Genomic DNA, 12,950 nt, shown 5'->3' on the forward strand with positions numbered 1-12,950 from the left:
TAGCGCAACTGGGACATGATACCAGTCTGTCTGTCAGCTCTGAACGACAACACACGTGCAAATGTGACTGGACTTGTAATTTTTGTGTAGTTTATTATTATCATTGTCAATAATATTCGCCAAGATGTCAGAGGGCGGCTTTCAGGTTATAACACAGAGTGTTGTTAACGTCAGAGTGACAAGCAACGTAAATACTTTTGGAAGTGAAAGACGTTTCCAGAAAGATCTGACAATCGCAGACTTGAAGGTGTGTTTCGGTTGGTTATATACATTTAGATCTACGTGTTTAACCTGGGCACATTCCACAGGAACTCGTTATTGGTCAGTGAAAAAAAATGTATACCCCTATATGTAAGTAGAGAATAACGAGTTCCCGTGCAACATTCATAGTAACAGTAATTGGTCAGAACAGTAACTGAGTAAGGTCCACGATGGCGGTTCAACTCTTGGTACAATCACTTCGTGCACACACCATTTTTTTCCAAATCATGGATCCTCCTGTGTTGACGCACAAAATAATTTTGTTTTCTTCCGTTCAATCTCTCACAACAACATTCATCGTGTGTATACTTTTGATAAGCACCCCATTTGTCAATTTTCGTAGTCCAGTTTAATTTCTATAGCTAATCGGTAAATTTAATAGAACTGATTATATATTTGTGATACAAGATAAATATATATTATGAGCATAAAATAACAAGTATCATTGCAAAAGTGAATGTGTACAAATGTATGTATACATGTGTGACTACAAAAGTTTATTCATGATTGTGTACAAAATTCATGTATTTGTCATGTGTCAAAGTAAGTACTTTAGTGAAAAAGGATATGGATATACAGTAAACATAGATATACACTGAACCGATGCCCTTTTCTGCTCCAGATTCATTCTTGAAGCATTACTCCATAACACTGTGAAACATCAGACAAATGGTGCACTGATGCCACCCTGCTTGATAATGGTGTCAGTATGTACACTGAAACATTGCATTCATTGTAATGAAGAAGTTGTATAAGTTTATCAAGAAACATCTTTTATGCCATAGCCACAAAAAGTAATGTTGGAAAATGTACATAAGTCAATCAGTTAGCAAAACAAATGACAGAAAGTTTGAATTAGATTATCCCCCTGCTAAGCTAGTGTCGACTGCAATATGTAAGGTGTAGCCTTTCTACATGAGGCTGTGATGCTCCGCCGCTTCTATCGAATGTAAGGGCAAGCACGTTTGCTGGGCAGACCTCCATTTTTGATACCATGTTTGTGACAACTGGTGCCGTACAGGAGGAAACAATGTTGTTTGCACCAGTTAAACCGTTACTTATCACCCGATATGATACCTACGTGCGCACCAGGAACACGCTTGTAAAACTGCAGTGTTTAATGGCAGACGTTACAGAGGACGGGCAAGGGAGATAACTCTGATGACTTGCCATTATAATAACCACAAACAATAATGTTAGCTTTGAATGTCTTGTGTTGGAAGCCGCACCACATTTCTAGGGTCAGTAAGGTAATGAGAACTATAGATTTTAGTTTGTTTTGCCTTTGTCCTGAAGGGAGTGTTCATGGGAGTTTACTTTTTACTGATAACAGAACAAGATTGAGCTGTTGACAGGGGCGTCATCTGGAACCATGAAGCTGTCACTAAATGACAAGGACAACAAGAGGGTATGCCAGCTTGACAATGATGCTGCACTCCTTGGCTCCTACCCTATAGAAGATAACATGATTGTACATGTAAGTTACAGCTGTTAAAGGAGTACTTGGTTGTGGTTTCACTGTTCAGTTTTTGTTCATGTTTTTGACAGATCCTTTAAGGCTATTGAACAATGAACTGAAACGTGACATGGGTGATCCAACCAGCAGTGTCTCTCAAGTTTGTTCAAAGTTAATTTTAGGATGTTATAAAGAAAAGTCTTGTCAATGTTAAAGATGTGAAAGGATGCTATGCTGTGTGACAATGATTTACAGATGATACCTTTGACAAATATGGATTTCAAACCGTAGACACCATTTATCATGTGTTAAGCCTGATAAGTCAGAAATTAGATGGATTTTCACTGTGCATTGCTGTACCATCATTTTGAGACTGAAATAATTTCTTTGCAACTTTACAGGTAGAAGATAACTCTCTAATAATTGGAGAATATGAAGATGTTTCAAGAGTGGAAAAGTATGAAATGGCTGAGGAAGACTATTCAAAGCGAACAGGTGACATATTGGTTCAGAAATATCATCTTTCATCATTTTCAGTTTTATAACGTGATCCGTTCCAGAAACATGGACTGAGTATTCTATGAATACACAATGCCATTTAGAAAGTGGTCAAATGTAACAAATGTTATATTTGGGATAACACTTATTATGAGTATTCTATGTTGATGAAAATGGACTAATGGCTACATTTCAGCCACCCAGGACTTGAAAAAAGGGCGGCCCCATGGCCCTCTGAACCTCCAAAATGTGGGCCATTCAGGAAATCTGATGGGCCATTGCTAATAATATTGCTGAAAGTGCCTTCTGTATTGCATAGTCAAGACTTTGTATTTGATTCTCTGTCGATTTGTGAGTGAGTGAGTGAGTAGGGTTTAACATCGCTTTTAACATTATTCCAGTTATATCGCGGCATGTCAGTTTAATGTGGGAGGAAAGCCCGAAGTGATGCAGGTCTCAGACGTTTACCACCGGTGAAACCCACGAGCACGGGTATGGTGCTGACAAACCTAGAAACATAATGGGGGCGAACCGGGATTCGAACCCACAATCATAGGTTTCTGGCATGCCCAAGGGACGCAACTCTGCACAGCGAATTGCGGCACCTTAGAGGACTGGGCTACCCGTCCCCCCTTGTCGATTTGTGATCTCAACGTTTCAATGTACATGTACAGTAATTGTCAAATTTTTAAACTTATCCTATCTCACACTTTGCATTTCTCCCTTCTTCTTCGATCCTATGTGGGAACGTGCTTGAATCATGTTTCCAGCTTCCGAAAATAAAAATAGCCACCCAAGCCCCCCTGCATCTCCATGGTTATTCAAAAGCTAGGTCAATTACGTGCCTCTCGTGCACACAGTGCCTGCTTGAACTGACCTCATGTGTGCCTATACCGTTTCATTCTCTTTTGCAGAGCTTTATAAGGCTAGAGTAATGAGATGCGGGGATGGTGAATACATTGCTTTTTTCATTGGTTACACAACATACAATTTTATAGCCGCAGGTTAAGTTCAAGCCCATTCCTTTGAAACATGGAAGGTCCATACTTAGTGTCAGGGTCTTCAAATGACAGGATAACTTGCAAAGTATCAACTTGTTTAAATGTTTCAGACAGTGTCAGGTCATTTAAAGAAAGAAATAAGCTTGGACGTTTTGATCCAGAAGAACAAGCTCGTAGACAAAAAGATGCACAGCAGAAAGAGGAAGAAGAGAAGAAAAGACTTGAAGGAATGAAGATAGGTGATCGGTGAGTGAATAGAATATGAAACTACCCAGTCCCTTGTCTAGGGTCTCTGCATTATGTGGATATCCATACATACTATCACCAACCCTTTCAACCCAGCACCGGGGGCACGGGTGGCCCAGTCGCCTAAGGCAGAGTTGCGACCCTTGGGCACGCCAGAAACTATGATTGTGGGTTCGAATCCCGGTTCGCCCCGATTATGTTTCTAGGTTTATCAGCACCATACCCGTGCTCGTGGGTTTCACCGAAGTGGTAAACGTCTGAGACCTGCATCAAGCTTCAAGCTTTCCTCCCACATTAAGCTGACACACCGTGATATAACTGGAATACTGTTAAAAGCAGCGTTAAACTCAACTCACTCACTCAACCCAGCACCATCCACCTTAGCAACATTGTATGCTGAACAAAAATAGTAAGGGATCATGAATATTGTTTTGGATAGTGAAGACTGTGCACACAATTTCATGTAAATATCCCCCAAAATAGATCCCTAATGTTTTCAGTTCATGATATAAACCTGCGTAGATTAGAAATATCTAGTTAAACAAACTTCACAAAGAAAACTGCATAGAACATCGGAGTGAATAAGGAAATGGGAAGCTGAACTCGTGGAAATGGCTGCCTTTCGTGAGCCCACATAAATGAGGATGCTTTAAGATTTGACCTCGCTTTCCTTTTGGCTCACCTGACTTGAAAGTTTTACGTAAAGTTTCACCGTTGTGTATTGTACAGCTTCCCACATTAGGGGAGTGGATGACTGGTTTGTTCAATCTTTATTAGAACTTATGATGACTTTTTCAATATAATTACAACGTTTTCCATCTTATATTATTGAACATCCGCAAGTACCGGCACAGTCTTGCAGTCGACTTTGTGGTGTGTTTTGCCTTTCACTTCCTGGTTCGGCTTATCTGCGGGTTATATCATTTTCTTTCATATTTCAATGGTCAAGTTAATACCTCGGCTTATCTACGGAGTCGGCTTATCTGCGGTCATATACGGTAACAATGATCTGCAACAGTACATGCATTCTTGCAGGTTTGGAAACTTTGTGAATAGTTAGTTGTTTGTTTCATATTTGTTGATGTTCCCTACTTTGCAAGCACCCATGTTTTCAACTTGAAATACCATATAAGCCTTAATAAGCGCTCAGGGTGCATGGAAATTTGACCAAGTGGGGCGCTGATTACAACAACTTATTATCAGAGATGGAGTGGCAGTGAAAAACTCCAATTTAACCCAAAAAAAGTTTTTCGAGAATGGTTAAAAAGCAATTACATGCCCCTTTTAAGATTCTGTGTTCTGAAAAACACCCATATATTACACAAGAAATTATGTACTGTCATGTCAATTTTCAGTCTTTGTTAGGGGCGCTTAGAAAGATTTTTTAAAGATTGGTGCAGAAGTGGAATGGGTGGAGCAATCTCAAAAACCATGAGAGATATGTTAACCAAACTAGCCACATAGATAGGTTTAGTGGAGAACTGGTGCCTTTTGACTGTTTAGGACTTTTGAAAACTTTATTTTTTTGCGTTCCCGTGGCAACGACTTTGACTTCGACTGAAAATGGCGGTTGTGCTCCTTTCCAGAGCAGATCTGGAATATTTGCGGTGGGTATGAGTATTTCATGCTTGTTTATTTTTGATGCCGCCAAATGTCTCATTGCATGTTGCAGTTGTGAAGTCCAGATCACTGGTCAGCCCAAACGAAGAGGAACAGTCATGTATTTTGGTAAAGTATTTTGTATTATTGGCCTTAATAGGTGTTTGGGATGGCAGTGGAAGTTTGGAATGTGTACTGATCATGTCTCACTCTTTTGTGTCTTTTTCCTAACAAGATTTGAGAACTTTGCTGGCAAACACAGCCTGAAACACGTTGAAACACCTTACCCAACACAGCGCACCCATGAAGCATGAGGCGGCCCAAGGTGTCATTCTTGTCTCTTTTGCCAAGTGATCAAGACTTGTGTTTTTTGCTCAATACTACACTTCATCAAAGAAGTAGAGTAGAATGTGGTTTTACACCACACTACACTTCACCAACTTTAATTGAAGTGGATCCACATATTACCTAGACCTTCATGGTTGTTGTGCCACGCCTCATTTCATCAACTTTGCTTCATGCCATCCTCGACGGAGCCTGCAATCCTCAAGGCGTGGTGCATCCAGGGGTCCAGGGATTTCATAGCTAAAAATACTTGAATGTTTACCGAGCTAATGCTATCATCAGCAGACCAGCGGATATTGACAATCCATTCAGGACTCCATGAGTTTATATCAGCAGTACGAAGAGCGTTGTTGTAATTGGAAGTGTCTGTTGATTCCACTGTCACCACCGACACATACAGAGGTCACATGCTCTACAGTCACCGATTTGATTCGTTCCACCATTCCCCAGGCTTCTGCTGCTGAGCAATTACCTCCCAGTACCATTAAGGCGCACAAGACTTGTGGGCTCACCTCTAGTCTTTTCTAGTCACTAAGCTGAAGACATTGTTGGCCCTCACCAGTTTGGCCTCTTGGTAATTGCACCGCGAGGGATGACATCCTGTTGACGAAGATGAATTTTCCTCCCTGAGGTTGTACCTGTACACTGAAGAATCCACATTGCCATCTTGATTGTCACGCCTGGTTTATTATTGTGTACATGGTTATTCTCAACTGAGAATTGTTGTAGTCATTAGCGCGGTTGCCTGTTGAGGTTACACCGGTTATTTGATGTTAATCAAGTTGTGTGATTGGAGAGTTTTATGTGACCGCTATGAAATGTTAGATGATGGATCGACCTCCCTCATGTCTCACAGCATAAACTGACTGCCCCTTTTACCCCTCTAGAATCGACTCGTCTTACCATTCTTCAGCTTCTTCCAGGTGAGGTGTTTCAAGTTTCAGACTGTTGCATTTGGAACAAAGTTTCTTATGCCGATAAAGAGACGAAAGGCATAGTGTGAGTCAGGATAAGTAATAGATTTTAAATGTAAAAAATTAGCAGTGTTTTTTTTTTTCCCCTACCTCAAGGTGTTTTTTTTCATTTCATGTACAGGATAAAACATGCCACCTAGGTTTTGGTTGAAAATGTAAGCATGAGGGGGAGAGAATAGCCTGCAGCTCAAGGGCTGTTCCTGTGCATTTACATTTTCAACCGAAGTTGAGAAGTGTTTTGTCCAACAATAAACTGTCAAAATAAATGCAAAAATAAGAAAACATTCAGATTTCTTATTGTGAAACAAGAGTGCAGTCATAGTATTAAAAGAAATCGATGGCAGCACCCGGGAGGAAGACCATGTGCAGCATGCAAACATTTGAAGTCATGACATGGAAGATTGAACACCTTTTATCGCCTTCCCTGATGGCTCAGTGGAAAAACTGTGGGTTACATAAAGTAATACATATATAATACAATAAACAATACATATATAATACAATACTAAACATATGTGAGGTTGTAGGTTGTTTTATATGTATGGAAGTTTCAGCTGAAAAAATAGATGCTTATTAAAAGCAAGTAGGTCTTACAATTCCAATGTAAAACCTCAGCAGGTCTTACTTGACAGTAGTACCTCTCACAAGGTTGCTTTGATACCCAGCAAGATACCTACAATACCATAGGTAAAAGTATCAGTTGGTGGATATGCCTTGGGAAACCTCTAAATGTCAGACCAGTGTCCACTGGACCGTGACTTAATGGTAAATACACAGAAACTATAGTCAAGATTGAGGAGACATATTTTGAAAGAAAACATGCTAACAGTTGGATAAGCTGATTATGTCATTTATGATTGACATGATAAGTTATCTCAGAATACCATAATTCCTGTGAATATCCTACCTCTCTTACGTCATTGCCATAAAATCCTGTAACATCACATTATTCAACAGAAGTCCTCTTCGCTGTCAACTATCCATAATCAGTTGTGCAAGTAACAGTATCTTGCTGCCCAAGGCAAGGCTATAATTAGTAGTTTGATTGCTAAGGATTTATACACCTGCTGGATGTGCAGAGATTTGTGGAAGCCAGGTGCTCTCAGTGCACATCCCTCTCCATTGAGATTGTCTCCGTAGAGGTAGAGGTAGTATTCTTAGAATTAACAATAACTATTGTTTTGATGTCTGTTTAGATCGAGATTTGTCCTTGCACAGGTTCATTGCAAAACTCTGTCCATCAGTCTTTCGGAACCTGTTAGACTTGTCTTTCATGTGATCTTGTCAACACTGAGTCAAGCATCTAATGTAATTTCAGGTGACACTGAGTTCAAGCCAGGCCTGTGGGTGGGAGTGAAGTATGACGAACCACATGGCAAAAACGATGGCAGGTCAGTTGAATCAATAACAAGAAGAATGTTTCCACTTGTCTTTGTTCTGATATTCTGCTGAAAGAATCATTATTGGTTCGTCTGAAACTTTGATATTATCACACTTGCTCAAAGGTTTATGCATCTTTCAGTTTAATTTCTTTGTTTCTTTGGAAGTATTTGTGATGGTCTTCCGGCAGTTTGATTCATATAACAATATATATATAAATCTTGGAAAATTTCTGATGTCCATAATTTATTTGGGGGTCTTATGATTATTATGTAGTATGCTGGATTAAAACAAAATATTGACAGACTAGGGATAATAACCCAACTCAACTAGCTTTGAAAATGACAGTTGAAAACCTTGCAAAGGCCTTGAATATTAGTTTTCAATATCTGTATGAACCTTGAATTATCGTTGGAATAGGTATTGCCTGGTTCAGACTCCATTGGGGGCACGGGTGGCCCAGTCGTCTGAGGCAGAGATGCGTCACTTGAGCACGCCAGAAACCTATGATTGTGGGTTCGAATCCCGGTTCGCCCCGATTATGTTTCTAGGTTTGTCAGCACAATGCCCGTGCTCGTGGGTTTCACGAAGTGGTAAACGTCTGAGACCTGCATCACTTCGAGCTTTCCTCCCACATTAAGCTGACACGCCGCGATATAACTGGAATATTGTTAAAAGCAGCGTTAAACCCAACTCACTCACTCACTCAGACTCCATTATTTACAGGCCACCATCATGTTTCAGTCAAGATAGGTTAAGGTGAGCACGTTGTAAGGCATTGTGAGTTTCTACAGCATGGTTAGCTCGACAGGCATGGAACTATATTTACATGTTTGTTCAGAAAACGTTTCACGTATTGCTTGTGAAAATGGTTATTGAGATTAGAGGATATGCTACAGTGGTCTTTTTTCACTAATTTAACGAAAGGCATCAAAATTGAAAGTTTTGGCAATGATATTAGGACAATGTCTGTTGATGGCTTCACGTTGTGTGTTGCCCCATTGTTGCAGAATAAGAAACTATGTTGAAATGCGTTTACTTCTTTCATGTTTGATAGGAAATCCTCAATAGTTATGCAGAAAATATTTGAATATCTTTGTTGACATTTTATATTGTTCACTACATATCCAGGTGAGCTACAGTGTCATGACACTATTGATTAACTATTAATGTAGTAAATGTGTTATTTTCAGTGTTAATGGCAAGCAGTATTTTACTTGTCAAGCCAAGTATGGAGGATTTGTGAAACCCCTGAATGTGGAAGTAGGGGACTTCCCAGAAGAAGACTTTGGCTTAAGTGATGAGGAAATGTGAAGAGACAGCAGACACATTCAGCACGCTCGATCCAGTGGTCATTCCAGGAACTTATAAATGTAACCTTCAGAGCTGAGCTGCTGTCAGGTGGATGATTGGTCTTGGTTAGAAAATGGCAATAAAAGTGAAATTGAGAAAGATTCTTTCAATCTGAGATGAGCAAACCTAAAGATGGAAAGGACATTGTTCTCTCAAAACAGTGTCCCAAGTCCTGACGTAAGCCTCTCCTGCATTGTTGAACAGTAACTATAATGTATGTGCATGTGGTCAGTCCTGGGTGCTGTTGTACAAAACACCCTTAGCACTACGATTGTCGTAAGTCTATGTTAAGGTATGGGAGTTATGATCACCTTAACGCTGAGATCGCTTTGTACAATGGCACCCATATGTGTCGCACAGAAGCAAGCCACCAGGAAAGGAGATCACTGCGCTGCTTCCCACGAACGTCCTGTCGAATGGTGATCACATCATGTTGTAAGAAATACATTTACGTGCAGCAGCTATTTCTTCTTCTGCTTGTTTGTGAGTGAAGATCTAACAGTTGCTCTTCATCCGCTTCATGACAACACGATATCTGATATTCAAGCTGTGCTGACTACTGGGTCACAGAACTGAGTGTGAAGCATTGTTGTTGATTTATTTCATGTCCTTTGTTTTGGAGGCCATAATGCCAGACTGTGGAACAATGTGTACTGTCATACTGCTTTTCTTGTATTGCCTACCTGCCGTATCTCTTCTGTTTGCTTACAGACACTCATAGTAATACATTCACACTGTGCAGTGTTGTATACAGGTTCAAGTCTCATTGACATTCCTTTCAATGTTCTAAGTTCATATTGAAGTGAAGGGATCCTTTTCCTCATGTTCATTACCCCTATACTGTTGCCTAGATTCTAATCTAAAGGATGACCCTTAATCTCTACTGCTGCCTGCATTATGGGTTCTCATCAATGTGGTGGTTCCGGAGGTTTCAAAATATTACAATAAAGATTGTATAGATGTTTTCTCCTAAATATTTACATCTTGTGAATATATGTCTGTCCAATGATTCGAACAATTTCACTAACCTAAAAAAATACCATGCTATTGTTACATGTCCTGTCATGTATTCTTGTAATTCTTTTGTTTTATAAATTTTGTTACTGTGGATATATTCTATGACTGTTGTTGCCATGTGCTTTTAATAAATGATACATTTATGAGAACAATGATTTTGGATATGTCCTCTTTAAGAAGTAGGATGGTGTAGCATCTTGGATCAGTCCACCTGATGGTGTAGCACCTTGGATCAGTCCACCTGATGGTGTAGCACCTTGGATCAGTCCACCTGATGTCGTAGCACCTTGGATCAGTCCACCTGATGGTGTAGCACCTTGGATCACCTTGGAGGCTCCTAACATGATACCTACCATACGGAGACGCGCTCGGCTAATAATCGCTATTTCAAATTTCCTCAAATACAGAGCACTTCATTCCAGAACAAGTGCTATGAAAATAATTGATTAGCTGACTTGGTTGATGCATGTCCTCGATCCCGATTGCGTGGATCGATGCTCATGATATGAATCACTGGATTGTCTGGTCCAGGTCCAGACTCGATTATATACAGACCACCGTCATATACCTGGAATATTGCTGAGTGTGTTGTTAAACAAACCAACCAACCAACCAACCTTTTCTGGATGAATGAAAGCTGACATCAAAGGGTTTGCTGGGGACAAATGTGAAACCCACCAAATACAATTGAGGGTTACTGTAGGCATCTTTGAACAAATCGAGTCATTCCCATTTAGTCACCAGGTTGCCTGGATTTTGAATAATGAACCCACTTCATTCCCTGTTACACTGTTTAGTGGACCAAAGACTTCAAGAACAAAGCCACTGGGTTGTGTGAGTTAACTGAATGTAAAAGCACCCGCCCGCCAACACAGTTTTATTATCACAGATGTTTCCCACACACCCTGGAACGTTTTAACACACGCTTCCGCCAGCACCTTGGTTGGTGTGTTCGTCAGCGAGACACTTGTTTTGTCGTTCCAGATGAGATGTGGCTTGTCCACACACGGATCCTTCACAAGTTTATCACGTTTATCAAAATATGTTGTTGTCTCAGAGGGATTGAGCATTCTTGCCTTGACTGTGGGCAAGGAGCCGGGAGATGTATGTCGGGGTGGCGCTTTAAAAATCGAGCAGTGCAACCCTTAATGGACACGCGATTCTTGAAGGGGTGTTTAAGATTTACGGGCAACCTCAAAATAAGTTGGCGTCGGGTTATGCCAAATCCTGTCAGTGCAGCCGCCTTAATTCTGTGAAAAATCTCATCCTCAATTGCTTTGGTGGGCGCCCAAGACAACTCTCTCATATTTCCCCCGAATATGATCACTAACTGTCATGGCAGGTAAATACTTTTGATGCTGACATGAATGACAGACCCTGCCCCGTAACAACCGCAACTACACTTTTCGGGCCTGCTTTGAGTATTAGCGTATTTTCACCATCACAAAACTAAGTCTATCAATTTAATACTGCCCAATTTGAATGAATACAGAACCTGTTCGAGAATGTTGTCTTTATGAAGTCCATTTTTATGGAAATATTCGAGAACACGTCTTGCCCAAAAAATGTTGCAGACATGGTGTCGTTTACTTTTTCGGATATGCCAGAATACGACAAACAAGTTTAAGTGACGTTTAGAAGTTTGTATGATGAAAAATAGAGATAGTTCGTCCTTTAGACCAGTCGTACCTCGTCCCTGGCCATGGTATGAGTAAGCTTATACCTCCAGACCAGTAGTTCATCGTCTGCAATCCCCCACGTTATCAACGCAGTGACCCTCGGGATATCTCCTTTTTAGTCAAGTAGTTCCAAGAATACCCCGGAGTTGTAGGGATATACCTGACTTTACTCACTCACTCTTTTGGACATCCCTGTGTGTGTGTGTGTGTGTGGGGGGGGGGGGGGGGGGGGGGGGTCGGTCACGTGACAGGACGTTTCTCTTTTTTATGAACAAACGCGCTTAGTTTGAAATAAGAACAGACTGGTTAAATGTAAGCCTTTCGGTGCGCTTTACATATAGTTTTGCATAATTCAAATTATGCTACAACTGCGACAGTGAGGTGCATGACAATTTATCTTGACACATCCAAGCAACCGTTTCGCACATTTTAGGATATTTTCTCAATGATTTGGTTGGTTTGTTGTTTAACGCCGCACTCAGCAATATTCCAGCTATATGACGGCGGTCTGTAAATAATCGAGTCTGGACCAGACAATCCAATGATTTACATCATGAACATCAATCCACGCAATTGGGATCGATGACATGCATCAACCAAGTCAGCGAGCCTGACCGCCCGATCCCGTTAGTCGCCTTTTACGACAAGCATAGTCGCCTTTTACGGCAAGCATGGGTTGCTGAAGACCTATTCTACCCCGGATCTTCACGGTACTTTTCTCAATGAAGGATAACCATTCATTCTATGACATTTATCTAAATGTGTAAACTCGTGAAAAATATAAGATGAAAAACATATGCAATATATTGAATGGACAGTTTTAGATGTTACAAATCGTCACATGGCGCTGGCCTGTGGCAGCACTCGTAACCAACTTGTGTTATTCCGGGACAAGCCGAATAGCGCAGATTACGGAATGGGGCGAGTGGTGACGAATGCTGTGGAAGAGGTACTATGCCATTCGTCGACACTGCAGGAAACCTGCAAGAAGATTTCCCGGAATAACACGAATTGGTCACGAACGAGGAACTCTGGGTGGGAGAGTGACCCCATATGAGCCCGTTTACCGTCAGTAAAAATCCAAGGTGGTTGTTACTGACCTATTGTGAAACCGTATACCGTCAGTAACTTTTGGTATTTC

The 12,950-nt window shown here is 40.8% G+C and overlaps 1 protein-coding gene across 1 annotated transcript; it reads left to right on the forward strand.

The window, feature by feature from the left end:
• LOC124145757 (tubulin-folding cofactor B-like) lies at positions 1-10,282 on the forward strand. Its single transcript, XM_046515662.2, has 7 exons — positions 1-247; positions 1,595-1,738; positions 2,119-2,212; positions 3,327-3,462; positions 5,135-5,190; positions 7,699-7,771; positions 8,954-10,282. Exons 1-7 carry the CDS (start codon positions 125-127, stop codon positions 9,072-9,074), a joined length of 747 nt encoding a protein of 248 aa, XP_046371618.2. The 5' UTR covers positions 1-124; the 3' UTR covers positions 9,075-10,282.
• The last annotated feature ends 2,668 nt before the right edge of the window (positions 10,283-12,950 follow it).

This window comes from Haliotis rufescens, unplaced genomic scaffold (assembly GCF_023055435.1).
Source record: "Haliotis rufescens isolate VD_foot unplaced genomic scaffold, xgHalRufe1.0.p SCAF_3, whole genome shotgun sequence".
Taxonomy (NCBI): domain Eukaryota; kingdom Metazoa; phylum Mollusca; class Gastropoda; order Lepetellida; family Haliotidae; genus Haliotis; species Haliotis rufescens.